This window comes from Charadrius vociferus, unplaced genomic scaffold (assembly GCF_000708025.1).
Source record: "Charadrius vociferus isolate BGI_N301 unplaced genomic scaffold, ASM70802v2 scaffold303, whole genome shotgun sequence".
Taxonomy (NCBI): Eukaryota; Metazoa; Chordata; class Aves; order Charadriiformes; family Charadriidae; genus Charadrius; species Charadrius vociferus.
Window position 1 is genome coordinate 1,202,464 of NW_009647756.1, and position 19,347 is coordinate 1,221,810.

The 19,347-nt window shown below is 35.8% G+C and overlaps 1 protein-coding gene across 1 annotated transcript in view; it reads right to left on the reverse strand.

Moving 5' to 3' along the window:
* The window catches only part of SLC4A7 (solute carrier family 4, sodium bicarbonate cotransporter, member 7), a 66,683-nt gene that overhangs the window by 29,633 nt on the left and 17,703 nt on the right, over positions 1-19,347 (reverse strand). The window contains exons 3-8 of the mRNA XM_009882161.1: positions 15,293-15,436; positions 12,929-13,064; positions 11,715-11,875; positions 9,337-9,525; positions 6,219-6,587; positions 690-805 (exon numbers count right to left, since the gene is read on the reverse strand). Of these exons, the coding sequence (XP_009880463.1) occupies positions 690-805; positions 6,219-6,587; positions 9,337-9,525; positions 11,715-11,875; positions 12,929-13,064; positions 15,293-15,436 (1,115 nt within the window). The remainder of the gene's footprint in view (positions 1-689; positions 806-6,218; positions 6,588-9,336; positions 9,526-11,714; positions 11,876-12,928; positions 13,065-15,292; positions 15,437-19,347) is intronic.

Sequence of the window (19,347 nt, forward strand, 5' to 3'; positions counted from 1 at the left end):
GAGAACTACAGTGTAAGTTAGATATTCTTAAACATAATTATTTAACTTGGCAAACCAATTTTCTCACAGTGTCCCACAGTACAGATAACACTACAGACCAAGTTTTATAGTAAAAGCCAAAATAGAACTTCCCAGCAAATTTAAATTATGAAAGAAATACAAGTATTTACATTATTAAACAATATTTCCTTCAGAAAGTGGTATTACGTGCTCCTAATTATTAAGATGTATAATAACTTTTGCACAGCAAACCCATAAAACATATAAAGCAAATCCCTTTTAAAAATCCTCTTTAGAAAAAAAAAGTTCATCCAAAAAAAAAAAACCAACCACCGTTACAACACCATCTACAAAATTGTTTTCATAAGGGTCTTTATCACAGATCTGAAAATATCTCCCTCTAAATGACAAGTAAAACGGCTGCACTCTTGAAGTTACCAAATACTGAAAAGTATTTGGTATCATAAAGTATATCATAAAACATATGGGAAAGTTCAGTCCCACTGTGAAAAGTTAGCCTACACCATATTCTGACACTTGCACATAAAAGTTGTCTTAGTACATATGTCTTGTGTAAACATATACGTGTACATATACATGTCTTAGTTTTAACTAAGAGGGAAGTTACAACCACTTTTTTTTTTTTTTCATAGTTTGTGCTAAACATTAAGGTATTTAATGGTACTTACCTTGCTGAAATCAACTGTGCTGTTTTCTCTGCTTCCTCCTGTCCCAGTACCTTTAACATCTCCACTTTTCCCTGTGTCTAGATTTCCAGGTGCTGACTGTGGAGATGCTAATAGCCCTAAATTAAAACAAAGGAGGCAAGTTCAAAATTGTGTATGAAGTGAACCGAGTATGTGACACTTCCAAAACTCAACGTGGCAGCTTGCTTAAAGCAAATGTGCAAGTTATTCAGTAAGAGTGCCCTACATTAGTATCATAAATACAACATTAACAAATTGTGTTGTCAAAATAATGACATAATGTAAAAAATTAAATATTGCCTAAATGATGGCCATTTGCAGAACAGTCACCAGAAAACAAGAGCTACTTTAATTGCAGAAAATATAACAACTGTTGACATTTTAATCGTAACCGCTTTAGTAGATAGTAGATAGCATCTTCACCATATTTAGAAGTCCTCAAACACCAAAAGCAAACACCTCTGCTATCTAGTCTGCTGTGCAGCAGTTATTTCAATTGCAAAAAGCCTCGTCAAGCCTCAGGCTACAACTATCAGGAATGATACCTCGGTAGTGAACTAACCCGTACAAGCAAATAGTGTACTACATGAAGGATAGACAGCTTGCAAACCCTGATTTCAATCAACAGACCAAAGCTCCAACTATTGTTCTGACCAGATGTTACCATATAAAATGCTCTAACACATTAGCTAAAGAGGAAGTTATTCAAGTTAAAGATACAGCTTCCCTCTAACATCTGCACCAACACGAAACAGCTGTATGTAGCTCGCTGTGCTACTAGCGACACTGAACTGCAAGTTCAGTGAAGGGTGCGAAAGGCAGGTAACCCAGGTGTTCATACACACTGAATTCCATGTTGCACCATGGTTATCCCTATCCAACTATCATTTAAAAGCTGGTCGAGGCACGCAAAACCAAACCCAATCCCATCTTTAGGATTACAGAGCTTTTACTTATTCAGTTTAACATGCACTAAAAGTGCATTCGGCCTTGCTTGTCTACACTAGACCTTTCAGATGTGGTGATAAAACATGCGTCAACATGCTTTCAAAACCACATCTAGACACAGATTAAAGTCTAAACTTTGTATTACATGCAGAAAGTTTGTATTTAGGTCAAGCATCATGCTAGTCGTGATAAAGCTGGCTACCTTTTAGCTATTGTTCTATCATAACTACTGCTACATAACTACTTGCATCCCTCCATGATTATAATGTAGTAATTTGACTTTTTTAGCATTTTAAATGACAAACGAATTCACTTTATTTAAGCCCCAAATTTATTTCCAAAAAAACTCTTTCAAAGAGCCATCATATCAATGGGAAACATGCAGGTCCAAGCCTTTACCATTAATTTTCGTTCTTACAGTTCATAGGGATATAAGTGGTGTGGGTAGTTTTTCCTGAAGCGAAAACCAAATGAAGTTAATAAGCTGTAATTTCCTGTGTGAATCTTAACATGCACAAGTAATTAGGTAACACTATAAATACTATGTTCAGTTAGCTAGACAAAAAAAAAAAAAATGAAAAAAAAAATCACATTCTACCCTTCTGCTCCAACATGTATGCATTATTCACAAGAAAAACTAACAGCAATCAACCACCTGTGAAATCAGCTGTTTAAAGTACTTAACTGCATAACAGTTGATGTTAAGATGTGTTTGTGGGACTAGAAATAAAACAGAAATATTAAACAGTTGTTGCAGAAGATGACCATAATATAAAAGTCTATACATATAAACTTTTTTCACTTTTTCCTCTCCCTACATAAAAATTAAGGTAGCTGAAGATGTGTATGACTGATGAAAAGATGAGCAATAATGCATCATTTTGCACTTTTCACTGTGTGTGCAAGAGCAAGCAGAGACTAGAACAAAAAGTGGAAAGTCAAACAAGGAGGAGGACAGAGAATAAGGATTCTACATATTAGCAAACACTAATTCATTATTTCAGTATTGAAGTTATACGGTTTCTCCTAAAAGGTTTGCCTTCAAAGTTTCTCCAACTGGTCACAGTTACGGTCCACAAGTTTTGGCACTGATACAGGAACATTTGTCTGATCCTAAACCATGTATAAACAGTTTTCCTTTCTGTCGGTCTTGCAGTTGGACAGACCGCTGCGTTCACAAGACAATACTGCTTACAGGTTTTCAGACCTGAGCAAGCATTTCCACGTGATACTGCATTTCATTATGCATATCAATCAATCAGACATTTGCAGGGAAACTCAGAATAAAAAATTATCATCTCCAATAGCAAACTAGTTTTACTCTCATCTCAGACTAATAAAAGAACTTATTTTCTTCTCTTCTCCAATTCAGTAGCTACAAATTCAGAGGCCACTGCTAGAAGGAAATCTACCTAGCAGTTTTTCCAGACTGTGAGACAGAGAAATTCATCTAGTCTTACCAAGCTACTGAGGGGATCATTAAAAATAAACAGTACTCTTCTTGATGTTGTTAGGCAGATAAAACACCTGCCTCCTTCAAAATACAACAGTGGATTTAGTCTTGAGTAAGTTTGGATTAATACCTTGTAAGATCACTCAAATTAAAGTACTTATAGCTACACCTTCACTGAAGATCATGTGAATTTTCTAGCCAACTACACTTAGTTTAATAAAGTGATCACAAAAATCTAATTAACATTATCTACTGGAAAAAGAAAGCAAGAAGAATACAGACATTTGCCCCACACCTCTGCTTCAGTAAAAGAAAAATAAGTTGGGGAAACAAGATGAGTTCAACACCTAAGCATAACTACTCTAATATAATTAAGTGCATATAGACAAAATTTATGAAATACAAAAATTTTAAATACAAAGTCAGACCATATTTATATTTGAGGAAATAAGAATCAATTTTTTAAAATAAATTCCAGTGCAGCCTTATGTGCGAAAAAGAAAAAAATTACTCCTAGAAGGCAAATATGTAAACCTTTCTGAATTACTATTTTCATTAAGTAATTATTGCAAGAGCAAAGCTGTACTAAATATTATTTTACTAGGTTTCAAAGTACATTTATCAGTGAATCAAAAGACCCCTTAAAACAGGCTGCTTTGTTGCTGTTCACAGACATTAAGAAAGCTTAATGATGCTGGTGAATTAACAGTGTCCATCTTTAGCTGTGACACAGCTCTCTTCCTAGCTGTACCTATAGAATTAATAATTCAACAGTTTCAAAGATGGGAAAACAAAAGCTGTTCTTCAACTGATGACAAAAGAAAAAAAAATGTTAAAGAGAACTCTTTGCCCAGTTGACTTACTATGAAGAGATTAATAAAAAGTGGTAGACTGAAAGTGTGTCCCTCTTTGCTCCTTTGACAGTAATTCATGTTAAGTTCAGTAACCTTCCAGCTAAGGACTAAAACATAAAGTCTGAATAGCACAAGACCAAGGACAGATGAATGCTAAACAGAAGAAAGCCACCTATTAGAGAATAAACACAGTTCCTAATGCCCACAGGAGGCAAACCCAACTCAATCATGCAGACGTGGTTGCAATATTCTGAATTACCAGAGCAGTAATACAGACCACAATCTATAGTGGAACAGAACAAGATGACACTCTTTTTTTTTTTTTCTTCTTTTATAATTAATACAAGGAAGATGACCTCCTCTTCAGGGTTTCCTTCTGAGTCTGTCTCCCAAGACAGAGATTAGTCCAGTTACGGCCCTGAAGTCATAGTCTGAGAATGTCTTCAAAGGCATCTCTAAGGAAAATGTGTCTTTCTGTGGTCAGATGATTTCTTGAATTAAAAAGGGGGGAAAACTCCAGAAAACAAAAATGTCTTCCATCATTATTGGTGTTCGTCTTTCTCTGAGAAGACATTTATTTATGGATTGACTGGGAAATCATCCCTTTCAGATTTTCCCTTGATTAGAAACATCCCCTTGGGGCACAAAAGCAATTTGAACATGACTTGGAGATTCTGGTGGAAAGCTTTACCAGTGATAATAATAGCATCAAGTACTTGATTTTCATTTGTTTGCCTTCCCTTGGGTTCTAAAGACCTTGGGTCTGGCATCTTGTCATTCCTGTCAGACGAGCAGAAAAATGAGAAATGGAAAACCAATTATAGCTGTTATTTTACTTCTGTTTTTTAACTACCTTTGAAAGATAACCCATAAGAAAGAATGATCTTCATGTCAATTCTCTTAATTTTCCGTAAGGAAGTCAGAGAAAGAGGTCTTTGTTTACCTTTCTGAATTCAAGTAAAGATGGTGGCTCTACTCAACTCAAGATGACAGACTACAACGTAGTTTGCTCTTTTCTTTTCTGTGACTTGACTGCAAAATGTGAAAAGGCAGATAACCACAGCCTTTTCTCTGTTGGCCTGTTTTCACTGCTCTATGTAGCACTGTGCTCTTACTTATTAAACAAGTGAGGAAGGAAACTAATAAACGCCTCATAGATGAAAGAGCTGAGTGAAATAACCTTACGCCCACAAATAGACATAGGCATAAAGCAGACAAACCTACAAGCTAGATTTTGGCAAGAAAAATTTCTGGGAAGAAAAGGAAAAACAAAAAAGCAGGAGCAGCCTGAAGGCTAAAAAGAACGGTGATCCCCTTAAAAACATGATCTATCTAGAAGAATCCTAAAGTCTCTACATAGGTGATAATTTTGCAAAAGTAAAGCAAGTATAACAATATGTAGGCAGAACACACAAGTTACAAAACACTTACTAAAAATGATTAAAGAAACCTTCAGAACTTTCCATCCTTTCTCTCATCTATACATCTACACACCTTTTTACATGTAAAGAACAACAGTTTTGCCGATAACAAATTACCAAATTGCTGAGCTCTGACCTACAAAATAAACTCTTAACCACCTTATCCTATTTTGCATTATCAAACACAACAAAAGAGTATCAAGTGACTGATGCTGAAGCAGTCCACTAATGGATAGCTACCTGGAAACTGAAGGTGAACTGAACCTACCAGTTCCATCATAAACTACTACTGGTTTTAACAGCCCTGGGTTTTAAAAGCACAAAAGCAAAAGTAAAACTGCTTAAAGACTTCATGATACAACTAAACTACAAACATCACTGATAATTGCATCCTTCCTAATTCTTTTCATATTCTTCTCTAATATTTCACTATGTCTTTGGCTGTAGCTATCTCTGGTTACCAAACACTGGTTTAAAATATTAACTCAACCACTGACAAAAACAACAAAGCAAAATCTGACATGGACTGTAGGTGAGTGAAAGGAAAAGGCCACCATTTTTGACATTTTGCTTATACATTTTTAAACCATATTCCTTTTTAATTACACAAATGAAGGTTAATTAAAGATTTTTTTTTGCTGGCTTAAGTTAAAAGCTACAAAGTTAAAAATGCCAAACAAGGAAACAGTCACAACTGAGAAGAAATAAAACATGCAGGCAGAGGTAACAGTTATCATATTCCTTTGTGCCCAAGTTATGTGCCAAAAACATCGCAATGCAAGTGATCCAGATGCAGAGAGCATCACACATGGACAGCTTAAATTTTGATAGTTGCCTGGTGTTTTGTCAATATTTTCCTCTGTCTTCTTTTCCTGGCTTTCCTGAACTTCTAAGTCCTCCTCAGGTGGGTGGATTATTACTGAAGGAATATCATCACTGGCAGGTGACACCAGCAATTCCTTGCCCTGAAGTGGACTTGGCTGGGCACCTGTGGTTGGCGGGTGGCTGCAGGTAGGACTGGAGGGTGGTGTGTTTTGAGGGGTAGTTACAGGGGTGGTAGACCTTGAGGTTGCCGGGGTTCCAGCTCTTGAAGAAGGAAGAAGGTAATTGAGAAGAACTGACAAACGGCTTTCTCCTCTCAGGGAAATGTTTGAGGCAGAGAGACCTGTTCGCAAAGAGTGGCGGGAGGCTGAAAGGCCTTCCCCTGAGATAAAACAAATGAAACACCATGAGGCTTACAACAGGGATACACTAGAAAAACACAGACACCAATATGCATTAACAATTTACATAGTAAATTGCAAGCTTTACGGGCCAAAAGTGTCATACTCATGCAAGTAAGACAAGAGATAAGAGCAAATCTGATTTCAGACATTAGAAAAGTTAGAGATTACTGACGAGCACTAATTAGAACGCCAAAGATATGTGGGAGAAGATATTATCTTAAAGTCAGTAAGATTTGTTAATATAACAAAAAAAAAAATTGTATCTCTTGAAACTGACTCTTAAATTTTCCGAGAAGAATTTCTCACTCCAAATTGCACAGCAGCTACCTTTAAGGCCATCCAAAAAATACATTAAAAAAAATCATTAGCAGCCAAAACATTACAAGACTTCACAGTTAACTGCATCCTTTATATACAAAGAACTGTTAATTTCTAAATTAAAATATTTCAAAAAGAACATGAACAAACATACCTAGCTGTCTTCCAATAAAAGTCTTGTTTAAATAAGAAGTTTCCTAGTCAGCTGTAGCCTCAATGTATAGTTTTGAAGAGCCCCATCTCCCTTTCTTCTTACTGTGACTTAACAAATATCCCCACCTGCCTAAAATCAAACACGTTTCTCCAAAATCAAATGTTACTTTTCTTGCCCTATCCAGTTTCAATGTCCCACTAATTTCATATAAAAAGTGTTCTTGTCATGGTGCCTTCAGATTTATGTTTGTAATGGATTTCAGTTCTTCCTTAAGCAGTAAGAGAGACAGTCTATCTTTGTATCAGTACGCACTTCCATTACGGTTTAGCAATACCATTCCTCCCGTTTACCACTAACAGTTTTCCTGGGATGGCAGTCTCCTTGAGAAGAGTACTGCTTACTTATCCTACAATCCCTGAAATCAAAAACGTGCTGGTTTTATGTACCATGCCACCAAGCAAGGAAACAGCAAACTAGACACGTTTAGTCTCACATTTATACTAGGCACTACAGAGACCAATACGTTGAACAACCTAGAATAATTTACAAGAAGGAGGTGCAGAAAGTATGCCTAGGTAAGGGTCACATACATTTTCCCCCCCACTCTAAAAATGGAAGAGTGGATCCTATAGATACAAACTTGATTCAAATTAAGAAAGAAAGCCTCAAAGATCCGCTATTAAAACTGCAGTGCAGTAAAGATGAGGATCAATAAAGCAAACTGGTTGATTTTTGTCTAGATTAATGACTACACCAATAACTAGACTTCTGTCAGTATATCTGTGATGAACATGAACACGAGGAGCCTAAAAAGTATTACGCAGATATGTGTGTTTGGTTTACCAGTTTATTAGAGGGTAACCATAGGATTATAAAGAAAAAGTAAATCAGTACACACTGGCAAAGAGTTCATCGTGTTATACTGGTTTCTTATTTCAGCATATATCCTACATTCTGTTGTAGGAATAGCGTTAAGAATAAAATGCACTGGGAAGTGGAAGTGATACATGAAAAGTAACTGACTAGCAAGAGACCTTGAATACAAAATTCTCAGAATTACAACTGGGGATACAAGTGTTCAAGGATGGGCAAAACCAAGTTCATACGTGAAATTTTCATGTTTGCTAAACAAAAGAGGAAAGTCAGAAGTTAGAGAAGAAATTATGCTCTTATAGAAATGAGCTGTATTTTCATTCTAGAAAGAATAACTCAAACTCTCAGGGAAATATTTAAGCATGTATTATATACTCACTAGCTAACAAAAATTATCAGCAAGCTTGGACGCTTGCTGAAGCATAAGTATGTATCAAACAGAGAGGTCCCAAAAAGTACTTAACTAAGTGGAACATGTTCTAAGCAATGAGGTATCCTTCAAGACAGGAAAAGAACTTCACTTCAAGGAGTGATTTGTGAAATGAGCATTAAGTTTTCACTAAACCAAAAAAATTCAGTTGAAATTATATGGGTCTTAGCTAATGCAAGGCAAAAGAAAACAAAGAACAGAGACAAAAATAGAGGCCATAAGAAATATAAGAATAAAAATACACTGCTCTGCAGTATGTATTGCTATTCAGACTTTGGAACTGAATGTCTAAAGTAAAATGTATTGATATTCCAGAATATTTTCAGGAATTGGTTCAATAAAAGATGTGGTACAGCCTATAAAAAATATTGCAAATACTTTTCTTGGGTTTGGGGTTTCTTTTTGCCTCTGTTAGATCCTTCTCTACTAAGCAAGGTAAAAATAAACAGTGTCCTAGCTAAAAGTAATTTCTTCACCGTTAGCATAATGAACTTTTTCTAGTCATATTAACATAACAAAACTGGATTAAAACACAGTAATTGTCAGCATCACTGAACTCACATGACCACAAAGTAAATCTCTAGTATAAAGACTGAATAAGCAAGCAGGATCCATCTGACAAACTTATAAAGCTATGCCACAATGCTGAAATTCCTCAAACATTACACATTTTATTCAAGCATACCCTAAAAAACATTAGGATCAATGCAGGTCTATTTCTATACTTCAAAACAATAATGCATGCGATGTATACAGGCACCAGTAGAATGTCTGAGTAAACTGAAAAATATACAGAAATATCATCGACAGGTACATGTAACACACACTTATTAGTTCTTTGCTTATTGAGAAGGAAACACTTATCTGCTATTATCAGCTGAATTTCCTTCATCTCCCAGTGAGAACATTATTTAACAGGTTAGAACAAACTGGATGCTACAACTTATCTCACCATTTCGTTCAAGCAAGTGAGGGTCAGAATGTTTCTTGCCTATATCTGCAAAAGACCGAACCAGGGGAATCCGATTGCTGAATTTTTTCTCATTCTGATGATGGTGCCTTTTTAGAAGAGCCTCTCTCACGTTTTCTCTTATGGATTCATCGAGCTGGCCGGAGGCAATCATGTTGTCCAAAACCATATCTACACAACAACAACAACGAACATTTTATGTATAGCGATCAAATCTCTCCTTCACCACACTCAAACACTTAAATTGCATGAAATAGTAAGAAAAAAATTAAATCTATTAAAAAAAAAAAAAACAAAACACAAAAGCCTTTTCTTTAGCAAAGTCACCTTCAAGAGTCCACAGGAAATTTTCAAAGATGTCACTAAACAAGCAAATGTGAGAATAAGGAAAGCACAACATGCGGATTCAAAAGACAGTATTTATTAGTAGCACCATTTTAAGAAAAAAAGTTACTTAATACTTGATAATTTGTCGTCATTCACTTCAACTTTATACGTCTACCGCCTTTCAAAAAAAAAAAAACCTATGTATTCAACAACCCTCTATTAGAAGTGAGCATACAGAGACAGAAACACAATGGAGAACAGACTTCTTAAAACAGTCTTAACCTGCTGTTCCCTCTTTTGAATGTATTCAACTATACCAAAGTGAAAGTTATTATAGAATGAGATGAATTCCCTAACTCCTCTGTCACCTTCAGACACTCTAAATTCCTGAGGCTTTCTACCAAACCACATGTGATTCACGTGCTTTAGAAGAGGAAGTGTAAAACAAAAGCTAGTTACATCATCTAAAACTAACTAGTCAGCTGTCAAACAACATCAAGTTTCGAAAGGGAATCTCATCAGTATGCTCACACCAGGAACGAAAGCCTGCATCACTGGGAAAATATCTGCTGTGATTTTTAGCTCCTTTTTTTTAATTAATTAAATTAAAAAAAAAAACAAAACAAAACACACCACCACACTAAAACCTAAACAAATCAACACAAACCTACGTGACCACTTTTAAAATATATTTTTCCAGTCTTAACTGACATAATGAGAACCTAACTGTATTGGTAAACTGCACTTACATAGAACTTTTCACAATGAAGGATGTTATGGCTCAGAATACCTTATAGACAAAGTTATATGCAGCAGTCTGTCAGTACAGTGCAGCTTCCTTCTGGGATTACTGGCAACACACAACCTTTTGTTACAGCTTCTCAAAAGGAAGCTGGCCACCCTTTCCCTCCTGTTTTGAGCGAGAACCAAGAATACCTACTAGGTATTCCTGGCTCAATGAAACAAGACAATACATTTGTATGCCAAGTATTGTTATCCTACATGCTTCGTAATGGCACCTAAAACTAACTTGAAACAAATTCAATCTCTTAAAATATCCTAGTTCCAACTAAAATACCTGCTATTTAAAAAGCGCCGTTTACACATAATTAAGCAACAACTGTTTTTCTTATGTACTACAATTATTGCTAAATTCAATTATTAAAAATAAATTAAAACCCAAAACGTTACTTTTACAAACCATGTATTGAACTCTCTTACTCAGCAAGTCAGGAGAATAGGAAGGGAATACCAATTTCCTGAGTGAAATTCGAAGATTTCAAAACAACAACAACAAAAAAAAAAGTTTCAAGCACTGCCAAATTTTTTAATGCCAAAACATGCCACACATGTTGGGCAGCCCTAAGCCTAGGATGATTCCTGAGAAGGCATTCTGCTGTATGGTACCTGTAGCAAGAGATACCAGGAAAACTATGTAAAACTAGTTCAAAGGCATTCAGGCTAAGCAGGTATATACATACATGTATGAAAAAGCCTTCAAAGCTGATTTTATAGTATCCAAAATGACCATGTGATTAGTGAGGACACTCAACACAGTAGGTCAAACAACACGTACAAAATTTGTTTCTGCTCACCTCTTATAAAGGTGACAAAAATACCAGATGTGCAACAATCAACTGCACTAATGGCATCAAGTTAACATCAGCCAAGTTATGATTAATAATTATGGTACTAAAGTGCATAAATAAGTCCTAAAATGTTCTGGCAGATATTTACATTTCATCTGTAGAAACAAAGACAAAGAACACATTCAGGGATTAGAACATAAAGGCAAATTCTGGGCCTCATCCTAAAAAACGTAATGAGGAGGTCCTACTCATCCAGTGTGGCTCCTTATAAGTGAAGTTTGTAGGATCAGCTCTTTACAACCAGATGAAGAAAACTGCAGTAAGCATGCACATACCTATTTCTTCAATACAGTATTTTCAAGAACATAAGACACCATCAAAAACATCTCAAGTTATAGATTAAAGTTTAGGAATATTTCTTAAAAAAAAAAGTTTTGCTGCAACCTGCTATCTCATCTAGCGTGTTTGCTCTCATGTCCAACATGACCGTCCCATTAAGAATACAGCTTCGCAGTTCAAAGAGACTGTGCAGAGACAGAGTTGCTACATAAGGCTTGCTCCATCGATCACCACCATCTTCAACATCCTCTTCAAATTTTAGCCACCTGAAATGGATACACATATACTTACTTATGTTTCTCCTGGAAGACAGACAATTTAGCAAGTAATCCCATTCTTCCCTGTGACTTCTGCATGACGTGGAACAGAAAATCTAATCAGCTCATACCAGCATACATTTCCTCAGACAACCCAAATGATTGACAGTTACAACATTTTTATCAGGCCTTTTAACCACACTCAACTGCTTTAGTTTTCACCCATTTTCTTTCTTTCGGTTTGAACAATACCTGTCTATTCACAAGTTCTTGCAAACAGTGTGGGGCTGTGCCTTGTTACTTGATTTGCATATCAGTTTCATCGGTATTTTAGGATCAGAAAGCTGTTTGAAACACACCATATGGAATGTTCAAGTCTCCTAGGGTGCTAAGTCAGACATTTAAGAGCTAGGTAACACTAATATTTGTAACTATAAACTGATCTTGACTCCGACTCACGGGCATTATGTAAATTGAACTTCTGCAAAAGCTAGCATGCAATAAGGTAATTAGAAGTACTGAATGCAGAAGAAATTATTACAATGCATATGTGGAAGGAAGCAACGAAACCCATATGGGCCAAAATTAGTTGTGGCATCCTTTAATGTCCACACATGCAATTTGCAAAAAAAAAAAAATTAATCAAATACTATTTACAAAGAACAGAGGGTATTTACATATTTTCTTTATGCTTGAGTAAAAAAAACTGACACTAATATATCAGCAATAATAGAGCAAAGAGATTTCTGAGGTTGTAAATACTGTGCTCCATGGCTGAACACCTGTATTTATAACTAAACACAGTTGTCCCTTTCACAATGCTTGGCATGATCAGTTTTAGGAAAATCAACACAGCACCATTAAGACTGAGTGTCTCTTGAGAAACCATATTGATTCTTCCAGAGTTGGACAAAAACAATAAAAGTTTTAATTTGCTGAGTGTGAATTGAGTGAACAACTCCTATAGTTCACGAAAATTCTACCCTAGACCTGGTTTGTAGTTCTTTGAAATAGAATCACTACAAGATATATGTTGAAACAATCTACTTTTATTTAGCATACCTAGCCGTTTCTTTCCATTCATATTCTTCTCCATCCCTGAAGCAAAGTTCATCCATTTCAGTGAAGAGATCATGGGGAATGTGTTCATCATCATCTTCAGTACCCAAGATAAACTGCACTCGTTGGGATGGCGTGTCTTGAAGAAAAGCATAAACGGAACAATTAAAAGAATTCATACTTCTATTATGCAATAAACACCACATAACAGTTAAATCTCCTGCTCTCAGCTAGAAATATGTAGCACAATATCCTCTTCAAGAGGGAGGAGGAAAAGAAACATGGACATTTCTTTAGAAGGAGACTCTTTAAAATTTTTCATTGTTTCTGAAAGCAAAACATCTGGAAATTTGTATTTATGTAACACAATTAAGTATTTTTAGCTCTTCTACAAAGTGAGAATACAAAAATAAACATCAACAGCAAAATTAGTAAGAAAGTAAAAATTAATATACCAAAGGGCTAGAAACCTTGTTTTTACTTTGAGAACAAGATGAATGATACCATCATGACACAGACACGTACTAAATGAGAGAAACAAAAAAAACCACACAAAAGAAAAAATTAGGTTGATAGAATAAATACTCTGACTTATAGACTGGCTGTCCTAGTAATAGTTCAAGATGCTAAATAGAGATGGCTTTTTTCTTCCCCCCACCCCCCTACTCTACATAGTGGGTACCCAGGTACTCATTATTAGAGACGCAGACTTTTCACCAGCCTGTCGCTACCAATGTAGCATACAAAAAACTATTACCTTTCTCATTGCATGGTTGGATGACTGTACATAAATTAGCATAGGAAAGTAGAAACTACACAGCTAAAATGTTGAGGAAATATTTTAACTTCTCATAGTATAATGCTTAATGGAACAGGCTCAGTAATAACTTGTAATAAAATTTAACTTTTTTGATCCAATATAAGTAATGAGCTTCACTGCTATGAGCAAAACTTTTAAAAAAGCAATGATAAAAACCCCACAGTTTTAGCAATGTTTTTAATACCTATATTAAGGCATTAAGATCTTATTTCAACCCAAGGAAGAGCATTTAAATTACAAGGGTTCAATAACGTAGTATTCACAATCGTACCTCAAGGAAGGTCAGAGATAGAAATCCAGGTACATCCCAATTTTAAAAACTTTATTATGTTCACTGAAATGTCACTCTCACAGCTGCTAGATCTGACCATACAACTGTATGCTTCCAGTGCAGAAGGAAGACCGCCTTTTAGATTCAGACATAAGATCTGAATGACTAATAAACTTCTTCCAGAATTGAATTTTGCTTTTGCATTGTTGTTGTAGCATACATCATCATCTAGTAACATAATTGTGAAATGAACTCCTCAATACAAACAACATTCATTATCAATGAAGACCTACAGCAGATTGTTTCTGTCCCAAACCCAACATATCCCAAGAATCCTGCTGCATCCTGTGTATCCAGGATAGAGAAGTGACCAGAAGAAAGAAGTTAATTTCTATCTATTTAATATTACTTGCTGTTTCAGAACCTGTATAGCAAGACTCTACATAAGATCAAATGATGATAATTTGTATTTGGGTGGGAAACTTTTGAAGATGGATGAAACTAAGAACTAGAGGAGACTAGTAAAAGTGTACTTGTCAAAGCATTCCCATGTGAAAACTCCTTTGTTTCAGGGAACTGGCCCCATGTAGAACATGGTTCTAGTCATGGTGTCCACGTTTTAAGTGTAACATTGCACCATAACTTTCCCATTCATTACAGTCCAGGAATAAAAGCGGTTCTGAGATCTTGAAGAAAAACTGCTGAGCGTACTGCCGAGTAATTTCATTTCAGAGAATGATATGACAAAGTTGTCATCTCTTGAGGATAAGGTGCAGGCCATGGGGGTGGAGTCTGATCCAAAACAAAAACTTAGGAGGCAGTACAGTTTTTTTAATAACAGAGGGCAAGAAGGCTGAAGTAAATGTTTTAATAGATCATTGATCAAATTACCACGGCAAATGCTGCTTCACAGCTCTGTTCAAATTCTCAAAAATCTTGAGTGACAGAGAAAGAATAACACAAGACTACACAATCTGAAAAAAAGGTGTCTAATTTAAATAACACAAATTTGTATGCTACAGGTGAATATTATGAAGCTCTAGTCCAACCTATTCAGTGCAGGCTGCTAAGCATTCATGTAGACACCTGGATGAAGTACAACAGCTTATGATTTAGGTGAAACACGACCACAAAATCCTTGGCTGCTTGTACATAGAAAGACATTAACTACAGTGAGAATAAAAGAAACAGCACAAAACAAACAATATTTAAGCACAGAGTAACTACAACAAGTATATTATCAAGAGACACAAAACTCACACAACAGATTTCTTACCATATGATGGAGATTCTCGGCCATCCTCTCTGTCAGTTTCTTTTTCTTTTTTTCTTCTGTGATGCCTGTGCCCTCGATGCCTATGCCGTCGACGGCCTTGCTTTCCAAATGGGACGTGAACTCCAATATACACAGCTCTGTGACCTTTTCAAGAAAATTTAAAAGGAAACAATTAAACAAAAACCGACATCCTGCCCAAATTTAGTGTCTTAAGTCAAAAAGACAAGGAGTTTGACAAAAAGAACCCCAAAAGCACTTGGCAAAACTACCTTTAGTGAACTAATATTACCAACTCAGTTGTGAAACAAGTAATATAGAAACACAAGCTTGACCTGTAACACTGAAAGAAGTTACTTGATAAACACCAGGTCAAGGCAGAGAAATTACATGATACTCCTCTTGTTTGCAGGGACTGTTATCAGGATAGCCATTACAATGGCAAGATGTAATCTGCTAGTTCAGTTTACGAGCTTCATTAAGAAATTACCCATTGGTTAGAGTCTGCTTGAATGAACTGCCAATATTTCTTCAAGTAGCACATGACACATCTAGGTGAACCTGATGTTCAACTATACCATTAATTTAGTACCCTTTTAGGACTGTAAAAGGAACTTATATTTGCAAGTGTATGCCAAAACATCAAACAACCTACAGAGAAGGCTGGGAGGGGGTGGGGGGTGTCTATTCTAGAGCTTTTAAATAAATTTAAGTAGTGCAACCCCAGATTAATACATACTGCTCTTTAAAACATGTACTTTCGACATCTTGTTTTTCCTTTGGCCTTTCACATTAAAGCAATACTAACATCAACAACCTTGCAAAAGAAATCAATCAACAGATTGTTATGAACATATTAGTACCACATCTCCTGTAAGGGAGTTAGCATATACAATAACCTTTTCAATTCCTTTTTAAACAAACAATCACAGGAAGACACACATTAACTATAAGCCTGGAGGTTAACACTAGATACTTTGTTTCATACTGTAGAGGAGTTATTACAGAAGACTGACATTAAGAAAAGGAAAAGGAAGTGGTTTTCCAGCTCTTAAAAGAGATGCAAATTCAGCAAATTTATAGAGGACAAGCAAGCCCTAGGAGTCCTGACTGTACAAATTCATGCATGTATGTATGTGTGTATAGCACACACACACACACACACACACTAGATTAAGGATACTGAAAAATTCTGGTGATGACAGAGCTTTAAAGAAATAACAAGTGGTAGTATGTCAAACTTGTTTTCCAAGAAAAGAATATCTAAGGCCAAAAAGGTACACAAAACTTTTATATATCAGTATTTTTACAGTACTACTTGAGCAGAAAGACTAAACAAAAATCAGGAATAATGCATGAGTAAGTTCAATGTTTAATTAATTTGGTCAAGATTCCTTTTCAAATTACAAGACCTGATTCTTGACAGACTTCCAACACCAGCTTTAATTAGAGTCAACTGATTGGCACTATGACCAAATCTGAAATTAAGCATATTAAAAGCTATTTGTTTCCCTGTAAGAGTGGAAAACAGATTAATTTGTTGAAGCATTCATCAGTCCTATTTATAGAGAAAGACTTTTCTTTTGTGAGCTTCTTCCAACAAGAACATTCAGCCCCTGTCGGGCAGCCTGCACGATGCAATGCCCAGAGAAATTAATGCAAATATGACACCTAAACATAAATCAATGCACTTGATAGATAATATGACTAGGTACCATTAACAATGGTGATGTTACTGATACCCTCGTGACACAATAATCTTATGTATAGGGAAGACAAAAGTACTAGATTCAAAAATAGCTGCATTACTCACCACACCCCACTCAAAGCTGCCTGGTGCAAGCGAGTAACCCACCACTCACTGCAAATGCTGTTATCATCCCTCCTGGGATTTTTCTTTCATTTTATATATTCAATTAGCAAGTATTAAACTGTAGTTATATATGTATACACACACAGTTAAACGGTTTTATTCATCGTCAGTGTTTGATTTTTTGCATGTACTATTGTTTCCCAAGAGAAACTCAATCATATTTCTAGTAATAAAAGCATTTTATATTATCAGCTTTTTAAAATATTCTTAATAAGACTGTTTTAAGCATGCGTTTTGATCATTGCACAAGAAAATCTTGCAGGTGATTACTTTCTAGAAAATTTCAGGCACCTGAAATTGTTCAAGATTCTGCTTCCTGAAAAATTAGGAGGACTTCCACATTTCGGTCTCTTGCTGTTCCCATAAACTAAGACAAAAATCCCACATTGCTTTCTTTACTAAAGAACAAACAAAAACCCTATAAATTTTTTTTCAAGAGCCTCCATCTTAAACAGTGCACCCTGCTATCGCAAAAATTAGCATTTGTAATAGTGTGATCATTTACATAGTCAAAGACCATGTTGCTGCATGGAGAAGAGGTGAAACAAGGAAATGAGAAGTTTATCTCCTATTACAAAACTGTAGTCCGGTTGAAAATTTTTTTTTCAGTAGAAAAGTTTGGAGGAGACCAGGTATGTTGCAAGGGAACAGGTAAAAGCTAGAGAAAACCCAGCTGAAATAAGCAACAAACTGAAGGTGTTTTTAAACAACCTGCAACCATAATTGCTTTCCTACCCAAAAAGCACAGACTTCTCAGCTACTATGTCCAGGCGCCTCAGAGCTGCTTGAAGGCACACTAAGTAGGCACTGCCAACTTAGTCCTCAGCCTGAGCAGTCAGCCCACAACATATGATATTGCTTTCTACTCCAGAAGGGAACTTTCAAGGAAGTGCCTTCTCACTACCCTAACAGATTAGGGTATCACAAGGACAGGGGAACACGCTAGCAGTGGGTTACCCTACCCTTCAGCCCACACTGCCCAGAAGCGACTATTGTATGAATAGCTATTTCCTCATGTAGACACTGTTGTGCAGGCAAGTGTAAAACAAGAATACCTCTCCCAGATCACTTCTGTATATGCAAAGTGATCAGACTGCTACACCTGCAGCTGAATTTTGGGACTAACGTGAAATGATGACGAGCAATATGATTTTCAGCTATTATTAATTAAAAAGCATCACAATCCAATGTAATTCTATCAGAATGACTTCAAGAAAAAACTTGATGTTGAAGAAGAGCCTCTAAAATTATTTTTGTTTTCTTTTTCAAAGCAAGCATGAGGGGTGGCAATACAATAGACTAACCAAGGAAAGTCTGGCCACTGCGAACGGCAGCTTATGAGTGCACCAGACTGTTCCTTAAGAAAGGGACCTTTTTTTAGTACCACAGACATTCATAAACAAAGAAATCCACTACTACCTAGCAAATACAAAGCTACTGCTGTTGAGTATACTACCATGATTACCCAAACACACGTTGCAGGTATATTCAGCAAAACTGTATAACAAAAGTTGGACAAGCTTTACATTGATTCTAACTCTACAAAGTAAAGCACTGAGAAATCCTCTGAAAATAAAGACAGCTGTATTGAGTAGGTCTGTGTTCCCTTAAGTTTCATTATTCAGATAGGAGCAAATTATGTTTGCAGATGGATAAATCAAGATTTACTTATAAATACAATTTACAAGGAAAAACAAAAACACACAGTTTTTTTTTCCTTCGTTCCCAATGAATTGAGCAAAACAACTTACAGTTCCTCTCACCCTGGCCAAGAAGAAGCCAGAAAGGCAAGTAATATAAATGCAATGTAGAAAAAGTTAACCCTAAAAAGGTCTGAACTCATATTACTAGCATCAGTTTTATTTCTAAAAGGAATGCAATCTTTCACTTGAATACTCTTTTAAAAGCTTGAAAGGTACAATTATGTGACCTTCAAAGCTTTATTCACACAAACATCTGTACCACAGTACTATTCTTAAGCAAAGCTTGTTATAGAATTACTTTAAACCAATAATCAATAGAATTAGTAGAATGCCCAATACTAAATTTAGTAATACAAAGCTCAAGAGATAATTGTTCATTTTAATCTAACATGACTTTATCCAAGCTTAGCTGTTCAAATCCACGAAGAGTATTTACTACTTAAGGTCCTTATCAGTATGAAACAAATTTAAATGTTAGGAGC